The sequence below is a fragment of the Myotis nattereri genome, assembly GCF_964212035.1.
Source record: "Myotis nattereri genome assembly, chromosome: 18".
Lineage (NCBI taxonomy): Eukaryota > Metazoa > Chordata > Mammalia > Chiroptera > Vespertilionidae > Myotis > Myotis nattereri.
This window is the reverse complement of record NC_138093.1, coordinates 21,416,008-21,440,245: the sequence shown is the minus strand read 5'-3', so window position 1 is coordinate 21,440,245 and position 24,238 is coordinate 21,416,008. Positions and strand designations below refer to the sequence as shown.

The 24,238-nt window shown below is 43.9% G+C and overlaps 1 protein-coding gene and 1 pseudogene across 3 annotated transcripts in view; both read left to right on the top strand.

Annotated features, from left to right (window-relative positions):
- Positions 1–5,342: 5,342 nt before the first annotated feature.
- On the top strand, positions 5,343–5,858 carry LOC308533800 (translationally-controlled tumor protein-like; annotated as a pseudogene). Its single transcript has one exon. The product of its transcript is annotated as a translationally-controlled tumor protein-like (transcript).
- A 17,448-nt stretch (positions 5,859–23,306) lies between these two features.
- The window catches only part of LOC308533729 (quinone oxidoreductase-like protein 2), a 33,548-nt gene continuing 32,616 nt past the window's right edge, over positions 23,307–24,238 (top strand). Inside the window, exons 1-2 of one of the 2 annotated variants that reach the window (XM_081111825.1) lie at positions 23,307–23,563; positions 23,647–23,755. In XM_081111825.1, coding sequence (XP_080967951.1) covers positions 23,514–23,563; positions 23,647–23,755 — 159 coding nt within the window. In that variant the 5' untranslated portion in view covers positions 23,307–23,513. The remainder of the gene's footprint in view (positions 23,564–23,646; positions 23,756–24,238) is intronic. The other variant, XM_081111824.1, reaches the window with a different exon arrangement.

Sequence of the window (24,238 nt, the reverse complement as noted above, 5' to 3'; positions counted from 1 at the left end):
GCAGCACCCACACACTCATTTCAGTCTCCTCCAGTAAGCAGCAGGGTGGGGTATTACCGAGGTAAGAGAAGATCTGGCAGCTCTTGACACTAATGTTTGAAAGAATGACTTGGGGTTCTTAAAACCACATAAACAGAAGGTAAAACAAAAGGTAGTCATAGCCAATCTAGATCCACCACTGAGCAATTCAGCAGGCCCATTGATCAAAACGGCTATTTGGTAAGTATAACTTTTTATAAGCTTCGTTAGATTGTCAATGAGAGTAACAAACCAAAAACAAACAAAAATCAGTAAAAACCTTTTCAAATGACTGCACCATTTCTTTAGCTTATTGAATCTAGAAAGGTACCTTTTCCTCTAATAAGAAAAATTACTAATAATAGCCAACATTTATTGAATACTTCCTAACTCTGAGCTCTGTGCCGAATATATAGAGGTTGAGATCACAGATTTAGAACCAGGTTGAGAGGGTTCAAAGGTTGATTTCACCATTTATTAGTTATTACTTTCACCAGGTTATTTAAACTCTCTGGACCTTAATTTCCTCATTGGAAAGGTAAGTCTACTTTGAAGTATCAGATAAATAAACACCTGGTGAAATGAGCTGTTATTATGAACTTGGAATGTGTTTACCTACTCTCCCAGATGGGAAGGGAGTTTCCTGAGTATACCCACCCATGGATAAGTCCAGGCCTCCTTCTTTGGGGCTCATGGCAAGGTCATGCACACAAGGTCAGCAGAAACCAGACACTTTGCAGAGCCTGGTGGCCATTACTCCTGCTGGAAGGCCCTGTGTGATAAGAAGTCTGCTATAGAAGAGAAGTCCTCAAATGATATCGAGTGGAAACTGAGCTGGCAGAGCCACAGATGCTGAACAAAATTCCAGGGAAGTCAGGTCTACTGTCTCTCATGTCTGGCTGCTCCTACAATTCCTCAGAGTGTCTCCTTTCATAAGGAGACTCATTTCATAAGACTCCTTTCATAAGACTCACCTAGCGGGTGAGTGTTCTTATCATCCCCGTTTTTCAAACAAAAGGTTATCCCGCTTCAGGTCTCATACCTAGTAGGTAGACCAATCAGGACTGAACCCCAAGTTTGACTCCAGAGCCTGGGTTTTTAACTATCAGACAATACCACCTCCTTATGCCAGTTATTCCAATGTTGTGATAGTAGGGTCTAATGAGATGAGATTCATGAAGTCTGCATATCCACTATAAACACAGCACTTCAAAGGAATCATTACTAAATATTAATCCTAAGAAACAGGTATGTGTTCTAAGTCCAGTCCAGTCATTGACATGTCTTTAGACCCAGCGCAGTTGAAACCACAGCAATCAAGTGCAATGGCTACAAAGTCAGGCTGCGGAGCAAGATCGCCTGGATTCAGATTCAGACTCTACAACATCCTAGTTCTATGACATTAGATGACTTGCTAATTTGTGTCTCGGTTTTGTCCTCTGCAAAATGAAGATCATAACAGCATCTATCAAATAGAGTTGTTGTGACGATTAAATGAGTAAAGGTAAGTGAAGCATTGTGAATGGTGTCTGACGCATGGCAAACATTCAAAAGAAGGCTGTTATTACTTTTGAAGGCAGGTACTGTATCCTTTAATTCCACAGAGGCACTCACCAAGTATTTTTGAAATGAACAAAGGAAATGTTTGTAGCTAAACCTGTCACCAAAATTCTTAATGTTAACCCCAAACTGAATATTAAATACATTACACTAAGCACCATGCATAGAAATTACACCAACATGGTTGCTGGTCACTTGGAACTTTTTGGAAATGAGGTCATTCTATTTCTACCCAAGCACTCAGGGACTTATGCTCCCTTGATGGGGGATGTCTGACTCAAACAGGACACTTCAAGGTTCCTGAGGGCGTCTTCACTGACTCTGAGGTAACGTCTTTTTTATGTGAACATGACTGTTAAAAACAAGGAGACACGAGGAAACTCTTTTCACATGTTTTCCAGTAATTTAAGACTGCTGGGCCCTCCATTCACCCCATGTCATAGACACCTGTAATCTCACTCATCTTGCTCAAACGGAGGGCAGCGAGAGTCATACAAGCTAGGCTTATTATTATTTTTTTTAATTTTAAGCATTTCTTTATTTGAACATTTGAAAAGATTTTCCTGCTGAGAAACAACATAAAATAGAAAATTTAACATATATAAAAGAAAGATATAAATATTTTTTTAGATTAGTTTCTATCATGGTGCCTAAAACATCAGGAAAGCGAGACCCTAATATAATTTAAATTGTAGTAATTTTGCTATTTTTACTTTTTTTCCAAGATGGAATGACTTTAATTCTAAGCTGATAAAAATTACTAGTTTAATTATGGATTAGCCAAAATCCAGCAAAGCCTTATTAATTTAGAGTATATTAATACAATAGTTGTGATATTTCAAACAGCAAGAGTGCTATTTACACAATTTATGGATAAACAATATTCACAAGTAAATTAAGTGTAAACAAAATTTTATAAGTACTGTTTACTATTATTTTTTAAAACTTTTTATTGAATTTATTGGGGTGACACTAGTTAATAAAATTATATAGGTTTCAGGTGTACAATTCCATAATACATCATCTTTGTTCACCACCCCAAGTCAAGTCTCCTTCCATCACCATTTATCCCTCCAGCTAGACTTTATTGAGCTTAAATTTCACAAGTTTGTGTCATTTAGATGTCAGTTTGTAATAATGGCAGTAGAGCCACTAGATGCTTAATTTCGTCAGGGGAGAGACAGAAGCAGAATAACATGGTTTAACAGAGGTGGGTGTGTTCCCAAAGAACACAGCCTGAGAGGGAACTGAGGTGACCTTGGTGAAGTTTCAGAGTAGCAGAAAAATCCAGACCAGACATGTATGGCACCACGTTGCCAAATATCCTATATAATAAAAGACTAATATGCTAAGTGTCCAGTCATCCATTCAACCAATCAAAGTGTAATATGATAATGATATGCTAAGGCTGCTCAACTGCTCACTATGAAGTGCACTGACCACCAGAGAGCAGACAGTCGACAGGTCGACCAGTTGCTATGACATGCACTGACCATCAAGGGGCAGACGCTCTGACCTGTAGGTTAGCTTGCTGCTGGGGTCCGGCCAATCAGGACTCAGCAAGATGGGCCAGACACGCCCTGGAACATTCCCGAAGTCCCTCCCTGTCTGGCCAACCTCCTGCATCCTGGCCTGCACCCTCTCGCAATCCGGAACCCCTTAGGGGATGTCGGAGAGCCAGGTTCAGCCTGATCCCGCTCAATGCAGGAGCTGCCCCCTGGTGGTCATTGCGCTCCCACAGGCAGAGCACTGCTCAGCCAGAAGCCAGGCTAATGGCTGGCAAGTGCAGTGGCAGTAGTGGGAGCCTCTCCTAACTCCACGGCAGTGCTAAGGATGTCTGACTGCTGGCTTAGGCCTGCTCTCAGCCTGCAGTCGGACATCCCCTGAGGGCTCCAAGACTGTGAGAGGGTGCAGACCAGGCTGAGGGACCACTCCCCCTTGCCCCCCAGTGCACAAATTTCGTGCACTGGGCCTCTAGTATATTTATAAATAAATGTGCATCCCACTCTAATTACTGCTCACTTTCCTCATTGGTCTCCTGCCTGTTGTAGGGATAGACAGATTCTGACACAGTATTTCTGTCTTCAGAAAGATAGGTTGGCATCTAGGGAAATGACCTTGATAGACTAAACTATAAATACAATATTAATCAGAGCAATTTGCTCTGGAATTGTGCCCCCTTTCTCAATACCCCAAAGCAGCTCCAGGAGAGAGGCAAAAAAGCATAAGCAGTAGCCATTTGATGTGTGAGCAAGTAAGGTCAAATACTCCAACACAGTGGAAAAATAATAACTGGAGTCCTGTTTCCAGAGACAGTTATTTCTCCAGATTGGCTAAATTGGAATAGATCCCACGGCAGTGCCTCTGTGCCTAATGGTCTCTGCCTTGGTGTCGTAGAGCAAGGAACCAAGGAAAACAAGGTTGGGAGTTTAATCCACATATAAGTCACTACCTTTGCTCTCTGCAAGAGTGACTAGCACAATCTTTACTCCTGAGCTAGCCATCGTGCAAATGTCTGGGGTAGGGGGAGGGCTAAGAATGAGGATCAGCCTATTGTCATGAATGGAAAAACGAAGCAGCCGCTCACAAGCTCAGCCTATTGGCATTAAGAAGAGTGCTCTGCATTCCTCTGTTCAGAACTTTCATTGGACATGAGCATTATTTTTCAGGTCAAATGAACGCTTGACTTCCACAAGACCAATACTCTAAACGTCCCCCAAATAAATGTCACCAAAAGGACACTCCACCCAGTGAAAAGAATATTTTTCAGCAGAAAGGTTGAGCACAGAAAGGGGAGCCCCTGGCTTCTCCTTGCAGAAGAGCCTCTGTGGCCAACTTAGCTGCTGTTTTACAAGTCAAAGGGTGGCCTTTCAAAGGCCAGCCCCGCTCCCTCCCCGTTACACTGGAGAATTGAGCTGCTCTCTCTCTCTCTGCCACTACTGACCTGCTGAGTAATAAAGGTTTCCAGAGTTGCTTTGTTTCTCTCTTTTCTTTTCCTTTTTTGTTTTTAAATCAGAACTAAGCTGACAGTCTTCATGACAAGGGGGAGGGCAAGGACAAGTTAAAACCCACCCCCCACTCTGCGGGGAATGAAGAAGCTGAGGCTCGCTCCTGTCAGCAGGTGTGAGTCAGACGCACAGGGAGCAGCAAAATTGGGGAAGAAGGTGCCATTTTGTCGCCAACATTCCCACCGCCACTGCACAGAAATAAATAGTTTGAGAAAATGATCCAGGATGAAAGAGCGATCGGCCGGGAGGGGAGTCAGGCTGAATAGAAGGTCCCCACTGAATGCTGCTTCATTATGCAACTCTTCCTTTCACTGAGGGATTCCAGCTCTTGGTGGAACCAATTGTGACGGGGAAGTGCTGACAGCCCTGGGAACCGGCAAAGCTGGCCTTTGATTTGTGGCTGTGAAGCCCAGTCCTATCACTGAATTGTTAGTTGAGTGTAAGCAGGTGACCTTGGCCTCCTTGAGTCTCAGTTTTTAGGTCTGGAAACTGGAAACTCTTAGATTAATGTTTATATTCAGGCATACTTCGGAGCTATTGTGGGTTCGGTTCCAGACCACTGCAATAAAGCAAATATGGCAATAAAGCGGCTCGCACATTTTGTTTTGGCTTCCCAGTGCCTAGGGAAGTTATGTTTACTTTTCTGTCCACTCCCCCCTCCTCCAGAGCCACATTCTGCCTGCAAAGCGCCCCCTCAGAGCCCTGGGCTCCTGCCAAGGCAGCGAGACTGGCTGTCCTCTCCTTCTAACTCCTATCATGGTCATCTGCCGGGCCCTCATCAGCCATGATGAGATGTTCTGATTCCCACAAGATCCGGGAGATCGCAGACAGGCTGTGCCTGGAGGTAGAGGGGGTAAGACGGTCAGTAGGGCAGAGGGTAACATTGATGACTCGATGATCAGAGGAAATGCCTCAGCTGAAGGCCGGAGGGCGAAGGAACCTAAAGCGCAATCATCACTGGCGGTGAGAGTTTCATGAACCATCCTTTGCAGGAAACCAGCTTCCCAAAAGAAGCCTGCAAGGAGTATGTCGAAGATGACATGGAGTCAGTCAAAGGGAAACTTGAAGAACAGAGACCAGAAAGAGGAGGGCTTTCTATGATAGGGGCTGCAGAACAAATCAAGCCCATCCTTGCTAATTTCAAAAACGACCAGTTCCTTCTCGGTGAAAACTTGAATCCAGATGCCATGGTGGCTCTGTGGACTACCGGGAGGATGGTGTGACCCATATGTGATTTTCTTTAAGGGTAGCTTAGAAATGGAAAAATGTTAACAAGTTTGGCAATTTGGATCTATCACCTGTCATCATAATTGGCTGCTGCTTGTCATCCACACACTTAGTCAAATGGGACTGATGGTATCTTGAGCTCTTCATTTATTTTGACCTTGATTTATTTGGAGTGGAGGCAATGTTTTTAAGAAAAACAAAAAATAAAAGCATGTCATGTAGGTTGCCTAAAAATAAAATGCACTTGAACTAAAAAAAAAAATGTTATGTTTACATTATACTGTACTCTATTAAGTGTGCAATACCATTCTGTCTAAAAACCAAATGTACATTAATCTTAATTAAAAATACTTTGTTTAAAAATGCTAACCACCATTTGAGTCTCCAGTGAGGCATAATCATTTTGCTGGTGGAGGGTCTTACCTTCAATTTGTGAAAAAAACGCAGTATCTGCGAAGGGCAGTAAAGTAGAGGGCCATAAAATGAGGCATGTCTGTATAGTGCTGAGTTGGAGATACCATTGTGCCACTTGTTAACCATCCCCCCAGTCCTCCCTGGAGACACTCTTCTTGTCTTCCTGTTTATTTTACACGGAAGGTTTGCCTTCCCATCTCCTCTCTGTTAGGAGGATGGTGATTAGCTTGATGTGTTTTAGAGCCCATGCTAGGTGAGCATCCAAGGTATCTAATACACTCAGAACATAATGTCCCATAACCAATTTTCGAGTGACAGAGCCTGGAATTAACCTCACAGCTTCATCCTATATTATTTATCATTTCTCTACACTGAAGCTTTACATGTTCAGTAAGCTACAAGCAGTATGCTCGAGATACATTTTGAAAGGGGGACCTGCAGATACCCTAACACGGTCCTTTTTCTACAGAGCAGTCCTGGTCATTCTGTTAAAGTCCGTCTAATCATTCATTGATTTACTCAAAACCTCCTGCTCCCCCGCTTCTTCACTCAGAGTAAAAGACAAAGTCCTTATCCTGGCATTCCCAGCACTGCTGACCTAGAGCCTGCCGCCTGTCTGCCCTCTCCTCCTATGCCCTGGGGCTCCACCACAGCGGCCTCCTTGCTGTTCTAGGCACTTTCTCATCGAATGTCTTTTGCATTGGCTCTTCACTCTTTCAGAAAAGTTGTCCTGCATAGACATAGGCATCCACATGGCTAACCCCATCAAGTCATTGGTCAACTACCATCTCAGTGACACCTCATGACTACCCGGACCATTCTCCTTCTATTGTTGTCTCCCTCCTTTACCCCGACTCTCTCAACTGCCCTTATTTTGTTCTACATTTTTTTTCTCCCCAAAACACTTATCACCTTTAATATATAACGTATTGTGTTTTATTTATTGATTATCTTCCCCGGCTAGAATTTAAGCTCCACAAGGGTAGGAATCTGTGTTTGTTTTGAGTTCTAATCTATCCCAAGCACCCAGAACACCGGCTAGCACATAGTACATGTGCAATAAATATTTGTAGCATTTAATGAATGAAGATTCTTGAATCTTCAGAGAGAGCAAACCAGGTAAGTGATGCCCCTTGTTTGCCATTATGGAGCTTAGAAGATACTTTAAGAACTTTGCAGTGCTGGATTCCATGAATGCCATAAAATATTCTCCTCCTGTTTTTCAGATCAAGGACTAAGAGTGGTTCAACTACTTCTTTGCTGATAAGTAACTCTATCAAAATAGTTGCTAGAAAGTTCACTTTAGCTGTATGCCTGTGTGTTATTAATAGGAAAGAGGGTGAAACAGAATATGGCTTTCGTCCTGTGACCTCCAGCTTCTCCCAGGTGGCTAGGGGTCAAAAAACCAAACTATTGGAGGGTTCTTCTTTGAAAAGAGCTAGTAATAGAAACTCAATTCATTGCAAAGAATAGAATGTGGGGATAGGGAGGGAGGGAGAGTGGGAGGGAGCGAGAGAGAGAGAGAGAGAGAGAGAGAGAGAGAGAGAGATTCAACTTCACATACCTATTTTTATTTTATTGGTCTTTATCACAATTTTCCCCAAAACAGTTAGCCCAGCAGGGAGAGAGATCAAGGACGTCGCAACAGTCATCAGAGGCACCTACCCTCATTACTGGTGGAAACACAGCCTGTGGCACGTCCCCCCTCAAAGGACAATGCTCTTAATTAGCCGCACCATATTTCCCAGAGAACAAAAGCTCCCCACCCTCACAGGAAAAGCTTTTCCAGGAGATATCTCATTGGGGAAGCGCCAGGCACACAACAGGGAGAAGAGAACATACAGGCTGTTCTGAGGTCTGCAAAGGGACACAAACTCTGGATTCTCTAGGGAGTCCCAGAGGTTAGCGGGCACATTTTTTCACCACGTGACACACATGTGCTTCACATACCCTGATGTGGCCAACTTCAGAGGGCCCCTTTGCTCCTCCCTCTCCCCCAGTCACTGGCTGGGCTTAGGAAACTTGGGGGTGGCCAAATAAGCCAGAATAATATTCAGAATTGAGCATCTGGGGATCAGTAGGGAAGGAACTGGGAGTTTATTTCAGGTGACAGACATAGAGCAGGCTCCTATTTTTTTCCTGAGACTATAATAATACTTCTGGAATGGGGATGCTTGAATCATATGTCTCTTCATATCACTGTGTGGGAAGTCTCAGTTATAAGCTCAACAATGGAAGAGATGTGGCACTTTTAGGATAAGGGGGCGGGCTTGCAAAGGAGTGTGGAAGCATGCTAGGGTGGGAGGGTGGAGTGCAAGCAGAAAAGGAATTAAGGGGCAAGGACAACTCAGCCTGTTTGGGGAACAGAGAGAATGGGGGCTGAAAAGTCTCCTCTCCACAATAGTTTTGCTCCCCGCCCCCGCCCCCCCCCCCCCCCCCCCCGCCCATTCAGTGTGTTATTTGAAAAACACACAGAGGATAAAAGGTCTTGTTTAAATGCCTCTTCCTGAGTAAGTCCACTGTCAGGAAAGGAAAATCCAAATGCTCCAATATTCTATTTTTGTGCCAGAGGCTCCAGGCCCTGCACAGACTCTTCCTTATTCCGAAGGAAAGGAAACTGGGTCTGAGGCCTCCCAGTCACAGAGGCCAGAATTGAGGAACCTGCGTTACTCGAAGGCCTGTCCTCCTTGCGGCCTCAGTTTTAGGAAACAAGGATATGGGTGCAGGATGCTGCGGGGACTGGCCCGAGGGTGGAGTTGGTAAAAGAAAGAAAAAAAATAGTGCTTCTCTGATTATTCTCTAGGCAAACAATTGTAAAGCTACGCTTTAATTGGAAGTTCAACCAGTTGCATTGATATTATGCTTCTTCCGGTCATTAAGGTTTATGGCCATCACCTGCTTCTCGGCTACCACGTAGATAAGGATGGGAGGCCTGATGAAGAGTTTTTTATTTTGATGTGTGGGCCAAGTGAGAACCATAAATAGTAATAAGAGTAATAGAACAGTAGTTACCTAGGTAGATAAGGCCTCTCTTTGTATATTTGGCATAAATTTTGTGCGCGGATTCACAAGTTGGTTGTTTCCCCTCTGTATGGCCTTTAACCAGTTCAGTAGGGGCACTGAGGGCATCTAATCTAGAAAATGGGGTTTGGACCACTCTTCCTCTCTTTTTAAAAATATTTGTTTATTGATTGATTTCAGAGAAGAAGGGAGAGGGAGAGAGAGATAGAAACATTAATGATGAGCAAGAATCATTGATTGGCTGCCTCCTGCACACTCCCTACTGGAGATTGAGCCCGAAACCCAGGCATGTGCCCTTAGGCCGGAATCAAACCTGAGACCCTTCAGTTTGTAGGTGAATGCTTTATCCACTGAGCCAAGCCAGCTAGAGCCACTCTTTTTCTCAATCCAGTGTGGCCCTGCCTCCCTCTTCACTATGCCAGAGATCGCTTTTTATTTTTATTTTTTTAAAATATATTTTATTGATTTTTTACAGAGAGGAAGGGAGAGGGATAGAGTGTTAGAAACATCGATGAGAGAGAAACATCGACCAGCTGCTTCCTGCACATCTCCCACTGGGGATGTGCCCGCAATCAAGGTACATGCCTTTGACTGGAATCAAACCTGGGACCTTTCAGTCCGCAGGCCGACGCTCTATTCACTGAGCCAAACCGGTCAGGGCCAGAGATCGCTTTTTATGAGGACCATAGGGCACCCGAGAAGGGCCGTCCAGCTTATGGCAGTCACATATTTTAGGCTTCCTCTGCTTCCTCTGCTATCTGGCACATGAAGCAGACCTTAAAAAGAGACCTCCTTTTTAAAGGGGTTCCCAGGCAACTTTTCCTGTGATTAGGGATGGAGGAAGAAAAGATACCTTTAAAGCAAGCACGTCAAACTCAAAGGCTAACACGAGCCAAATAAACAAGGTTTAAGTTTATGTGGGCTGCAAAAAAAAAACCAGCTTCAATTTTCATAGAAACGTAGGTTTATTTCAATAGAGATATGCCGAATACAAAGGGCTGAAATAAATGAGTAATCGTTAACATAAAATGATAGAACATTTTAATAAAAATTAATATTTTTTTCTTGAACATTAACGTACCAGACACTGAATAACTGCACAGATTAATAAGCATAATGCAAATAAATCCATTTTTCTTGTTCTCCAAAGCGAAATATTTCCTGTTGCGCACATCAAACAAGTCAATACAAGACTAATGACGTGGCAATCAGCTGCTAAGAAATTCGCTGCTAGTATTAGTGGAGAGAAATGGTGTGCCTGTGCATAAGGCGCGTAAATGAATGCAACATGATTACAGTATAGTAATCAGTCATTAGCGAATGTTGTAGTTCGTTATTAATAATTATGCATAACAGGATATTGTAAAAATTAAGTTACAAAATGTTTCTCACATACTGTTATATTGGCTGGGCATCACTCTTTCACAAAGTGTGATTCTATTCTGAATCCATGCATCAGATTCGTGAAGATGCCAATTAAAAAGATTGATCTCCTTGTCAAAAACATTTGTTGTGGGCCACATGCGGCCTGAGGGCTGTGAGTTGGACATGCTTGCTTTAAAGGGAGAGATTCATTTAAAGCAGTGGTTCTCAACCTTCCTAATGCCGCGACCCTTTAATACAGTTCCTCATGTTGTGGTGACCCCCAACCATAAAATTATTTTTGTTGCTACTTCATAACTGTAATTTCACTACTGTTATGAATCGTAATGTAAATATCTGATATGCAGGATGTATTTTCATTGTTACAAATTGAACACAATTAAAGCATAGTGATTAATCACAAAAACAATATGTAATTATATATGTGTTTTTTGATGGTCTTAGGCGACCCCTGTGAAAGGGTCGTTTGACCCCCAAAGGGGTCGTGGTCCACAGGTTGGCGACCCACAGGTTGAGAACCGCTGATTTAAAGGGAAAGACTGATTCATTTGGCTTTGCTGGCTTATTAATATATCAGGGTATCACTGACCCTAGCACAATCAGATTCTCCTAAAATGCAGCTCTGATCATGGTAACACTCTTGCTCATAACCCTTCAATGGCTCCCCAGTGCCCTTTGGATAATGTACAGATAACCCCATCAGGATATACAAGGCTCCTTATGAACTGGCCCCTGCTTCACACTGCTTAGCACGCTTCCCCCAGCCCCAACCATCCCTCCACCAGCTCTACTGAATTTATTTCAGTTCCTCATATATCTGCTTTCTTTCTTCCCCAGTTTTTAAATATGCCTTTTCTTGCTGCTCCTAACTTACCCTTTAAGTTCTTCCACTGAACATTTTTACCCCGGGGAAGCCCGCCTCCACCAGCCTGACTCTGGGTCAGGTTTCTCTCTCCTGTGAGCTCCCATAAACCCCATACTTAACCCATCACTACACTCTTCTTTGTAATTACCTGTTTGTTTGTCCGTCCCTCCTACTGGATTGGAAACACCTGAAGGCAGCCCTAAGGCATCTGCCTTGCCCACCGTGGTCTTCCCAGTGTGTGGCTAGTCCTTGGCACATGGTAACGCGCCACAAGTATTTGTTGAATAAATGAGCTCTAGGCCAATATGACAATAAATCCAGTGGTTCTTCCCAGATTTGCATTTGCCGTGCTCATTTTAAGGTAAGTGCCTGTGGAGACAGGAAGACGGGCCCTGAATTAGAAAGACCTGCTGTAGTTGGGCTGCCCTGACCTCCTTTCCCCTTTCCCTCTCCCATCCCACCTTTCCCACCATCCCTCCCAGGAATCCCAGTCAGCTCAGGGCCAAGGTGGAGCTCCTGGTCTGTGCGTATACTGGCATCTGTCTGTGTCAGATTTAGAAGTTTATTCTATGTTCTTACTCATTTGAAAATAGACTCACTATTGATTATAACTATTTGCAAATGATTTAATACTTATGCCTTCTCTTCCCCACATTTTTCTTGGAAGTAGGAAGAATGCCTTCTTTTAAAATCAATCCTTTTAATACCTAATGTTGTTGTGGTATACCATGTATAAGTGGTCAATGAATAAACATAGGATGACTTAAGGTCTCCTTTGCCTTTAGAAATTGAATTTATAGCAGCACTTCTGTGGAAATGCATGCTAGACATATTTGGTGATGTGGCAATTGGATTACATTTCTTAAAGGAAGCTGTGGTTCCAGGATGGGCCTGGAAACCATAGCCCAGAACTATGTGGGCGCCGCAGCCCTGGTGGGTTGGCAGGAGCGGGAAGCCTGCAGCCTGGGGGGAAAAGGTTGTTTCAGGGTGCCCTCTAGTGATCCAAGGCACCACTAGGTCAGAAGCTGGGGCCAGAGGCTCTTGAACTTCAGCAGGAAGCAGGATCATGGATGGAACCTGATAAAACTACAGAGGCCAGGATGCCAATCCAGCCAGGAGATCAATCCTTTTAATCGGCATCTTCACGGATCGGATGCATGGTCCTTAGATGACACTTTGTGAAAGAGTGATGGTCAACAAACAAACAAAATAACATTCTAGCTGTGTAGTTTGAGAACACCCAGCCTCATTCTTCTGCTTGTAGGGATGGATCACAGATTCCTTGCTGATTATTCAAGTGTGGACTTGAGTGAGAGAGAGACATACACAGAGATGGCCTCGGTTCTCTGGTATGAAGTACAGCCCAGCACATGTAAGAACACTCGGAAGCATAAAAATGCTGGACCATTGAGCAAATGTTTTAGGGAGAATTATGTCACCTTCTCCTGATGTCCATTTTCCAGTGGATGGGGCAGCCCTGCTCCTCTTTTTGTGCATTTCCTGACACTGGGCACCCAGTTTCTATGGAGCACATACTCCATGGCCAGCCCTGTGTCAGACTGTTTACGTATATCACCGTGGGAAGTCACTGGACTTGTCAAAAGTAAAGTGTTCCTTAGGCCATACAAGCAGGATTGCTGGACAAGTGGTTCGAATATAGCCAACAACTAGAATTTGCTTTCGTGCATTCTGTATTTGTGTTCTGTTAAGCAGACTCACTGGAAGGGATTTCTCTATTGCCAAAAGAGCTAATTCCTGTTCAGAAACCCAACAGACAATGTCCAGCAATGATTTTTTTTTTTAAAATGCATCTCTGAATCTCCACCATAATTGTCTTCCTCCCTCTTGCTCATTTCAATTGAAGGCTGCTGCTTTAATTAGGGGCTATTAGCACATTAAAATATTTGTTGAACCTTGCAAGGTGATAAATTATTCCAAATTGCAGTCTATACTCAGGTCTAATTATTTTCTTTTCCTTTTTCGTGTACTAATAGCACCTAATGAATTCAGTTAAATGGTAAAATCGCACTGAGTGTCTACTATGTGTCTGGACAGTGCTGGGCTGTGGGAATATAAAGGAGGCTAGGGAAGGCTGAGTGCTCCCACTGGGTCAGAGTCAAGAGAGGACTTTATCTCTGGTGCAATGTGATGAGTGCCCTACGTGAAATATGAACCGTGGGCTAGGATAACACGGGACAATTACTTCCCTCCATGGGAACTGGTGAATAGAGAAATGCTATCACAGATACACTCTAATATGCTAATAACCGATGGACATTAGTATTTTCATGGGGATTGGGGAAAACCACATCACTCATTTTCAGATGATCTTGGACAAAAGAGTTATAAATCTCTCTTCTCACAATAACCATGTTTTCTTTCATATCCACCCCCTCCCCATTACTATATCTTTAAGACTAAGTATGAAGTGCTGGCCTGATGCCATTTGATTTCAGTCCTGCTCATTTGCTTGTCCGGAAAACTTTAAGCATCGGCTCACAGAGCCCTTAATGAGAAAGCTCGTTAAAAAGCCTTCTGAAATGGGGAAACAAATTACATGCACGACACAACCCACTCTTTTCCTCTTCATTTCCTTCTGCCCCTCCCAGGCGGCAGCATTACAAATGACAAGGCCAAGTGAGTCATCAGGTCAGGGAAAGGCACTACCGAATGCGTCTGTCTTTACCTTGCCGCTTTGATGGACATTTATCTTGCTTCACTGCAGCACTAAAATGTTGCCCAAACAGCAGGAGGGCCCTGTGCATGTGATAATGGCCTTGGTAAAGCCTTTGATTGTGTGTATTCGGGTGGAATTTGAGCTCGTAATTGGTGAATGCGCATACTGTCCCATCTCAGAGCCTCTCCCTAGAAAGCTTGTTTATTCCTGGGGAAGGAGGAGGTGTCCTCCTCCCTTCCAGGTGTCTCCGTGGTCACCTTAGGAGGTTTCCGCGGGAGGGAGTATTACTTCAGGATGGTAGTGATCACATTCAGGGCTGGCCTGGCGGCGAAGTGTCTTATAAGGTCACTCTTTACTCCTCTCAAGCCAGGAATATCATGAGCCAGGATAGGCTTCCTGCCCCTGGCTCAAAAGGAAGTGATGGCCTTGATTGTCCACTGGGAGGAAGAGATGGGAGGTATCTTTTCCCCCTTCCTTCTCTTATCCTAGAGTTTGCGAAAGGAAGGCTACAAATACCAAACAATCCTTCCACACCTGGTAGCCAGGGCAGTGTGTGTGGGGAAAAGGAAATCCTCCCCACCACCTTGCCCCTTGGGGTCGAGGCACTTACAATGGAATACCTGCCCTCTGTGGTGAGGGAGATACTACATCCTTTCAGTAGGAAGACGAGGGTTTAGGCCCTGCCTTCACACTTGCTAGCTGTTTGATTCTTGAGAATTTGCAAAACACCTCTAAATCGCTGTGACTACCATGTGCCCGGCTCTGTGCCAGCCTCTGAGAATAAAAAAAATAAAGAAGTCACCCGGGGGGAGGTCAATGGGGGAAAAGGAAACACATGCAATACTATATGTAATACTTTAAACAATAAACAAAAAAAAGAAGATGAAGTCACTGGCTCCACCCTGAAGATTTTCATAATCTCCTGGGAAGACAGAGGCATAAACAGTCACAACATAGTGTGATGCATGCTTTCCTAAAGCTACACAGGAATTGTCATGACAACAAAGGGAGGGTATGTGTATATTTTGGAGGGGGGAGGAGTGAGAAGATGAGAGGGGGTGAGACTATAGTTAGGAAAGGCCTCATAAATCAGAAAGTTGAGCAGGAATTTGAAGAAAAAGAGTTCACATAGGAAGAGAGAGAAACTAGGGTGAGAGAGCTGTCAACAAAAATTCCCCCCAAAGAATATTAGAAAATGGAGAGACTGAACAGTTTGCCAAACAGGGAGATGCAGCACCTGGTGGAAACTGAAAGTGGGTTTCACCAAGACAAAGGAGGAGTGGTCTTTTTAAAATTTTTTATTTAATAATTTTGGGACTTCTTATAAAAATTAGGATATTTTGGTTCTACTCCCCTCCAAGTAGCTGAAATTGTTTATAATGGTCTGCTCTCTTGCCTTTGGGAGGTAACCTTTTACAGAGAAAGTTTCTGCCCAGGTTTCCAAGTGGTCCAATTTTATGCAAATGAGGTTTCTAAATTTGTACAGTTCTGATTGGTCCAAATCATGCAGTTCTGCTTGGTTGGTATTGTGTGTTCTGATTGGTCGTTATAGAGCAGTTCTGACTGGTCAATGTAGATGCAAATGAAGATATAGTTGTGCAGTTCTGATTGGATGGGTAGGTCTCTGTCCATTGGTTGAAAGATAAAACCAGGGCTTCCCTGCAGTGGTTGTTTTGGACTCCTAAAGAAGTGGGGTGTAGTGCTGGGAAATCCAGAGTTTAGACTCTAGAGCAGGGATGGGCAAACTTTTTGACTCGAGGGCCACAATGGGTTCTTAAACTGGACCGGAGGGCCGGAACAAAAGCATGGATGGAGTGTTTGTGTGAACTAATATAAATTCAAAGTAAACATCATTACATAAAAGGGTACGGTCTTTTTTTTTTTTTAGTTTTATTCATTTCAAACAGGCCGGATCCGGCCCACAGGCCGTAGTTTGCCCACGCTGCTCTAGAGTATACAGAATACATGAGGAGCACCTGTCAACAAATGGCCACTAGACTGTTACTATTTATAACACTTGGGCCTTGGATTGACCATGCGGAGTTTATCTCAGCAGATAAATTCCTTTTTGGAGTTTGGTACATCATATGAATCTTCTCAGGGTCCATAGAAGCCTGGTTGACAACATTAAAGGGGTGGCAGAGGACAAAGAATCTTTGGACAAGATTGAGAAGGAGTGGGCTGAAAAGTAGGAGAATCAGCAGAGACTGGCGTCAAATGTGAGAAGCCAACCACAATGGGGTCTGACAAGCATCCGCCAGACTGGGCAAATGGGGAATCACTGGTGACTTCAGCAAGAACCATTTCAGTGGTATTCAGGGGGAAATCACAGTGGAGAGTAAATGGAAGGAAAGCAAGGAAGCTAATGAGCATATTCTTAACCTTCAGTACACTTGGCTGTGGGGAGGAGATGAATTCGGTGTTGGCTAGAGAGGGATAAGGGGATGAAGGAATATTTTTGTTGTTTTTGTTTATGATTGAAAACGCGGGCTTTGTACCACAGGGAAGGAGGCAGTGGAATGGGAGGAGTTAATTTAAAGGAGAGAGATGGGACTAAGTGGGTTTAAATCCTACTTGTAGAGTCCTTTAGAGGATTAAATGAGAACACCTAGGCAAACCCTTTTGTAAAGAGATATACATGCGTGAATATGATTATCCTACCAGTGAAATAAAACCTGTATGCATTTGAGCTCACTTATCACTTGGCCTCTGAGATAGGCAAATCTCCCTCTCCATAGCTTTTTTGTGTGTGCTGCTTTCCTATTTCCTCTTGCCATCACTTTAGACTTAGAGCCCAAGAAAGAATTGAGCCCTCCTTGACATTTCTTCCTGCCAACAACACAACGAACCAGCTCCCCTGGATCACAACAGGAAGCTGCGGGTTGATAAGTGAGAAGCGATTAAGGGAGGGACAAGAGCCTCCTCATTGTTGGGAGGTGGGACCACATCCAGACCTCTTGGAACCTTGCTTTGTCAGTATATTAGCCTTTCATCAGATAAGCCTGGAGCCACATGGGCCATGATGCAGACTGTCCCCTGACAGACACCAGTGGCCTCTTTTCCATCTCAATTCATAAACTGCATGTCCCATCAGGGCAGAGATTTTTGTCTGATTTTTCACTGCTGTATCCCATGACTAGAACAGTGTCCAGCACAAGAATGGTATCTAATAAATATGTGTTAAGTGAATGAATTCACCCATTCTATCACCCTTCCCTTGACTCAATCAAAATGGGTATATATTATGGGATAACTACCACGCTTATCCTAGATAAAGAGAGAGAACTAATATTTGTTATAATTTTTAAAATTTATCTTTATTGTTGAATGTATTACAGATCTCCCCCCCCTCTTTTTTTCCCATTGACTCCCCTTCACCTCGCACCTGCCTACTTGTTATCTTGTTTAAAAGGTATGTGTATTCTGTGCTAGGCACTTTACATACATTAGTTCATGTAATCACAATCGTTTTACAGGCGGGGAAACAGACTCAGATGGAAATCACTTGGTTGAGGATATACGGCTGGAAAGTGGTGAAGATGGAATTTCTGTAGCCTCATCTCTCACCATAACTCAAGCCATAACTTCAGTTATAATGTACCACTTGCAGTTCCTTGAACATGCCACATTCTCTCTCATGAACTCTTTTTGCTTGGGGCAAACTTAGCTGTGCCCTCTGTCTGGCTGATTCTTCCTCAACCTCCCTCTGGGATATTTTCTTGAAACGATGCTCTCCAAATGGAGTAGGTTTAACTCTGTGCTCGCACAGCCCTCTTTGCAGCCCTCTGTCATAGGCCATATCCCAGGCATTTTAGATGCCAATCTGTGTGGCTCTCTCTACTCGATGGTGAGAGGGTCAAGGGCAAGAACTGTCTTCATAAGAGCTGCTATTTATTGAGTGCTGCCATGTACTCACTGACCTTGTGTAATTCTCAGCCATCACCGGAGATGGGTATTATGATGCTTGTTTTACAGATGAGCTCATAGAAGCACCGAGAGGTTGAATAACTTTCCCAAGGTCACCCTGAGTGAGTGGCTAAACCAGGAATTGAACCTAGAAATATCTGATTCTAAATTCTTTTCACTTCATCAGAACCATCTCCAGTGCTGACAGCTCAGCTGTTGGGATAAACAGATAAATACCACCTGAACAATGAGATTAGCGAGCTAATACAGGCTTACACAAACTTCTTTGGGGGGGGGGGGACATTTGAAAGGGGAGAATTGGTTCTTTTTGGGGGTGGGGTTAGAAAGGCTTCATAAAGTTGCCAGAATGCTTTCGACCTTGTAAACTGGTTCCATAATGATGGTTGAAGATGAGAGATAGATCCCCGCATCAAGTACGGGTGGTTGGTTTTGGGGGCCACAGCAGCCATTGCCAAGGTTACCACTGCTTCCAAATTGGTCTATCTGGGTGCTAAGCATTTAGCCCAAATGTTGGCATGTACCTGCTCAAGTCATGACTGGTCACAAGGCAACCTAGTCAGCAATTGTTTCATTAAAATTGTGTGTGTGTGTGTGTGTGTGTGTAAACTATTTTACATAATCATAGTTTTCATCTTATACACTAGACTTTAAATTTAAGTGAAATCAGTACATTTTCAAGCTCACAGCTACATGGGGTAGGGTAGTCACTCCTCATGATGTGTTACATCTCTTCCTGCTCTTGTCCCTTAACTGAGCAAGTGTCACTGGAGGCTGTTTTCTCTATATCCTCTTCTTCAGGGAATGTGCCTATATTCTAGGCTTGAACTACAGTAAAATTCCTAGAAAATTAATCTTAAAACTCCAAGCAAAGCATGACTTTGAGATGTCTGGTACAATTCCTTCTTTGTCTGCTCCAGAGGGCATTTGCAAGGAAGGCACAGTGGGCAGCCAGATTCAGTCCTCGCTGTGGCTCTGGCATCAGGCAATGAGGAAACTTCTGAACTGCCCCATTTCCTGGCTGCGGGGCTTTGGGCAAGTTCTTTAACCTCCTTCCAGCCTACATCCCTGATCTATAAAAGAGTGAAAATAATAGGATCCCAGTAAGAGGATTATTGTGAGTACTAATGAAATGAGGCAAAAACACGTACATAGTCGCTGGTTTGCTCTAAGTTGCCAGCAAGTGCTAGTTGCAATGATAATTATTATTACTCTCATCTTTGGCAGGATGGAGCCATTTAGGGGACAGTGATTTGAAACCTTTGAAGTGCTATGAAAATGTGAAATATTATTATTGTGCATAATGTGGAGTGAAATCCAGAGACGTGAATAAGAAATCAGGAAAGCAAAACCATAATGGCACTTTTGCCACGAAGCCTTGATGTGACCTTGGGCCAGGCTCTCTGCAAGCCTCCTCTTTCTACTTGTAGATGAAATGGCTTGATTAGATTATCTTTTGGGGGGTAAGGGGAGTTTTCAATAAGTTCATTTTTTATTTTTAAATGTTTTCAATTGTAGGGTGATTAGATTATCTTGAAACTTCACCCCAGCTCTGACATGCTATGATTTGATTCTGTACTGGAGCAAATCTTACACGGTCCCTAGAACAGAGTAGGTCGATACTACATGTATCAATGGCCAAAGCTCATCTCTGAGGTTAAGAGAAGTTAACCCCAACGGCAACAATCAGAAATAGCAATCTGGGGGAATTCAATAAACAGGCAAACTTACTCCCACAGACATCAGAAATCTTGAAGGACAGCATTGTGGCAGAAGATAATAACATACCTGTAATAGCAACCCAGCAGTCCTGCCCTTACCCGTAATTTTGCTTTCTGTGCTTTTAGTTACCTGCAGTCAATTGCAGCTCAAAAATGTTAATTTTAAAAATAGAAATAAACACTTCACAAGTTTTAAATTGCACGCCGTTCTGAGTAGCGGAATAAAAGCTCAAGTTGTATCGCTCTGTTCCTTACCTTACGTGAATCATCCCCTTGTCCAGCGTCTCCATGCTGTGTCTGCTTCCCCTTCCCCATTAGTCGCTTAGTAGCCGTCTTGGTTATCAGATCCACTGTGTGGTATCGAAGTTTGTGGGTTCAAGTAACTCTTATTGTACTTACTAATGGCCCCAGAGCACAAAAAGTAGTGATGCTGACAATTCGGATGTGCCAAAGAGAAGCCGTAAGGCGCTTCCTTTAAGTGAAACAGTAGGAATGTATAGGAAAAACATAGGATAGATAGAGTTGGGTACTATCTAAGGTTTCAGGTATCCACTGGAGGGGGGTGTCTTAGAGTACATTCCCCACAAAGAAAAAGAGACTACTATACTGAACTAATCAGAAAAAAGACCAGATTATGCCCAGCAGGAAAGTGGGTGCAAGACCCCTTAACATTTTTTGGGATGTGGCTTTGGATAGTAATATTCTGGCAGCTCTCCCACACAGCTTGCCGTACTGAGTACCTGCTCTGCGCAGATGTGGCGGTAAACGGGGCCACGGAGACACAGTCTGGTCTGCAGGTGCTGACAAACCAGTGGATAAAGCATTTTAACTGTGGGAAATACTTTTGCCTTTTCTGCATTCTCCTGTATGCTGCTTACATTGTTCGTATATTGTCTATTATTCTGTGAAATCATAGCTGTTTGTGTATTCAGCTCCAGGTTGCTTCAGCCCTCCAGCAGCTTCTGGATGTTAAATATTATCTCTTCATGTGAGCTGTAGCTGCAGGAAGAGTCGCTCTTTTACTTCCTAATGAGCCCTGGAACTGGTTTGCAGGGCAGTTATTGATTCTTTCTCTTTCTTCCCAGAGGGCTGATCAGTTCAGATTTAGCTGTTTGGTCTTACTCTTCTACAGGACTCAAATTTTATTCTTTCTGTCCACTTTTCCCCTAATAAAACAAAATATACAGATGATAACAAAAACTAGATAGTATGGTGTGGTGGCAACACTTTGAGGGAGAGGCAAAATATTTCTTTTGCTACTATAGCAACTACTATTAAATGCCTTGTCACTTACCTTTGAAGCTCTTTGGAAATGTGAAAGCTATTTTGCATTTTATTTTGTAAGTGTTGAAAATCACCTCCATTACCTAAGACACTTTCTTCTTCCTCTAAGATTCTTCTTAAAGAGACTTGAACTATTTTCTTCAGATATCGTTGTAAATGTAGGATGCAGTATTGATAGATTTCTCCAAACTCATTGATTCTCATATTCCCTGAGAATGACAAGGACATTATGAAGACCACAATAGAAAAAATTTACATAAAAATACTTAATCAAAAATAAAAGACTTGCCTAGCCGGTTTGGCTCAGTGGACAGAGCGTCGACCTAGGGACTCAAGGGTCCCAGGTTCGATTCTGGTCAAGGGCACATGCCCAGGTTGTGGGCTCAATCCCCAGTGGGGAGTGTGCGGGAGGCAGCCAATCAATGATTCTCTCTCATCATTGATGTTTCTATCTCTCTCTCCCTCTTCCTTCCTCCCTGAAATTAATAAAAATATATTTTTAAAAATAAATAAGAGACTTGATGCTTACAGATACTTTAACAATTCATTGGAGAAGCATGCATTAAGTTCCTAAAAGTGTTGCAAAGTACTGCAAATACAAGGAGGTTAAAGAAATGGTTGCTGCTTGCAAGGAGTCCCATTAAAAACTGCTGGCTTCTTTATATCTTGTATAAATACCTAATATTTTACAAAACATTTTCCACATATAACAACTCATTTTGTTCTCAGTACAATCAATCCTGGTTTCACCCTTCATAAATTTGATATTTCTTATTGCGTACTATTATTTGGCAACCAGAATGTTCGTTTTGATGATGCTAATGTTAGTATTTCTCCATTATTGCTGGTTTGATTTTATGTGCCTAATGACTTAAGAGTTTACAAAGTGTCTATTGGAAAGAATTGTTTTTTCCATTTTCTTACCTTCTAGTCCTTGTTCCTCCTAAGAGCGACAGGAGCTAAAATGACTTAAAATTCCCTGTGAGTGCTCTTAAGATAAAAGTGGTGACCTGGTTCTTGAATTTCTTTCCCACCAAAGCCTGTGGGCAGTAATCTCAAAAGTTCATTTCTCCTTCATATTTGTTCTCAATTTTTTTCTTAATTCTACTCCTGATCATTCTTTCCAGGTCATTTGCTATCTTGCACTCTTGTTTCCATCAAAAAACAGAAACAGAATTTAGCAACTTGGGGATTATCCTGCCCAAGGTTTTCTCTTTATGGAGGAGAAAACGGGGGCCCACAGCCCTCAGATGTCAGTGCCAAAGCCAGACAAATAGATAGTAGAGCTGGGCTTGAACCTGAGAGGCTATTCTCTGACCAGATGACCTTCAAAGAGATCATGCTGCCTTGAAAGCTACCTGTCAAATGAAACATACTTCCCAGGATAACATGTGCTTCTCTTACACTGGCAGCATGTTGACATTTGATTACTGTTGCAACAGAGGTCTACCCCGTTGCATAATATTTCACAGATTATATTGTTATGTTTTCAGTTTTTTCAGAGTGTACCTGTTCAGCCAGGAATTATATGATCACTTAATCAATTATTGAGCATCTACCTTGTGCCAGGCCTACTACTGGCTTCAGAACTATGAAAACTACCAGGTTTTGGCCTGACTTTAATTGGAAGTACTTTTTGGATTTGTGTAAGCTCATTCCACATTGGATTCCTAGTAACCATATAGTTTTAGTGAAAATGGCCCTGTAAGTGTGAGGAAATTGGTAACAAGAATTGAACTTTGCCCTGGCCTATGTGGCTCAGTGGTTAGAGTGTGAGCCCCGAGCACCAAAGGGTTAGGGGTTCAATTCCAGGGCAAGGGCAGGTACCTGGGTTGCAGGTTCAATGCTGGCCTGGCAAGGGCAAGGTAGGTGTACCTTACGGATGTTTCTCTCTCCCTTTCCCTCCTTCCCACTCTCTCTAAAAATCAATGGAAAAAATATCCTCGGGTAAAGATTAACAAACAAACAGTATTAAACTCTAATAAGGCGTTGAAGGCACACACTGAAGCCTTTACCTGTGCGTTTAGGATTTCACATGTGCAGAAGACCCAAGAACCACAATTTAAACGCCACCAAGTGTGGTTTTAAAAGGCTCCCAAATTTGCTATAAAAACGCCAACAAATGCATCATCTCGGATAATCGTTTTCTTGGCACGACTTCTCTTTCCTTGCCAGTGGGCTCCACCTCCAGGAAGCCTGCGGGACAAGGGACGAGCGCCCCGGGGTCCCCGCGGCCCTGCGGGCGGGCTGGCCCGGGGCGCGTCCTGGCAGCGCCCCCACCCCCAGGCTCGGGTCGTGTCCCTGGACGCGGCCAATCCCTCTTCCGCCCCCGGACGCGGCAGGGCGGGGCTGGCGCCGTGCGCTCTTCCTGCCCCGGACCCCTCCCCTCCGGTGACTCCCTGCGCGGGGACATGGCGGCGACGCTTGGGGGACGTTGCTTCCCATGGGTGTGGCTCTGCAGGTGGGACCCCGAGTCTTCCCTGAGCTCCAAAAGGCAGCCGCACGGGTGACCCCGAGTAACCCTATCCCTGTCCCGTGTTGCAGGAGAGCCTGGCCGGGCGGCGGCCGCCACTACCGCGCCGCGCGGTGCGCGGAGTTGAAGCAGCCCCTGGCTATTGAGGAGGTCGCCCCCCGCCCTGTCGGGCCTCACGAGGTAGGGTGACTGGCCTGTCCCCGGGACCTCTTGACGCCCTTTCATTTTCCCCGCGGCCCCCACACACCCACCGGAGTTCCCTAGCGCTCAGCTTAGCGGGCAACTTCGTGGTGGGCTCCGTGGGCCCATTCAGGGTTCCCCAAAAGGTCTAAGGAAGATTGTTCTCCCCAAACACAAGTGGAGGCCGCTTTCAGAACGCCCCACAGCTGTTGCCTTAGAAACAGAGAGTTCTGATTAGCACACCATTTTTGCACAGCCACCTGCAAGCTATGGATTTAACACAGATAAATGGACCCCATCCGTTGCTTTCTCTTGGGTGTCAGCATCTAATTATCTGCCCTCCCTCCTCCCCTACACTAGCAACGTCCAGTATTTCCATTGAACTATGTATGTGCCTTGTGCCCGCGTCGGCTGTACTGCAGTGGTGTGGGGTTTAAGGTTGTGGGCATTTCCAGTGAAATGTGGAAGTCACTTGAGGTTGAT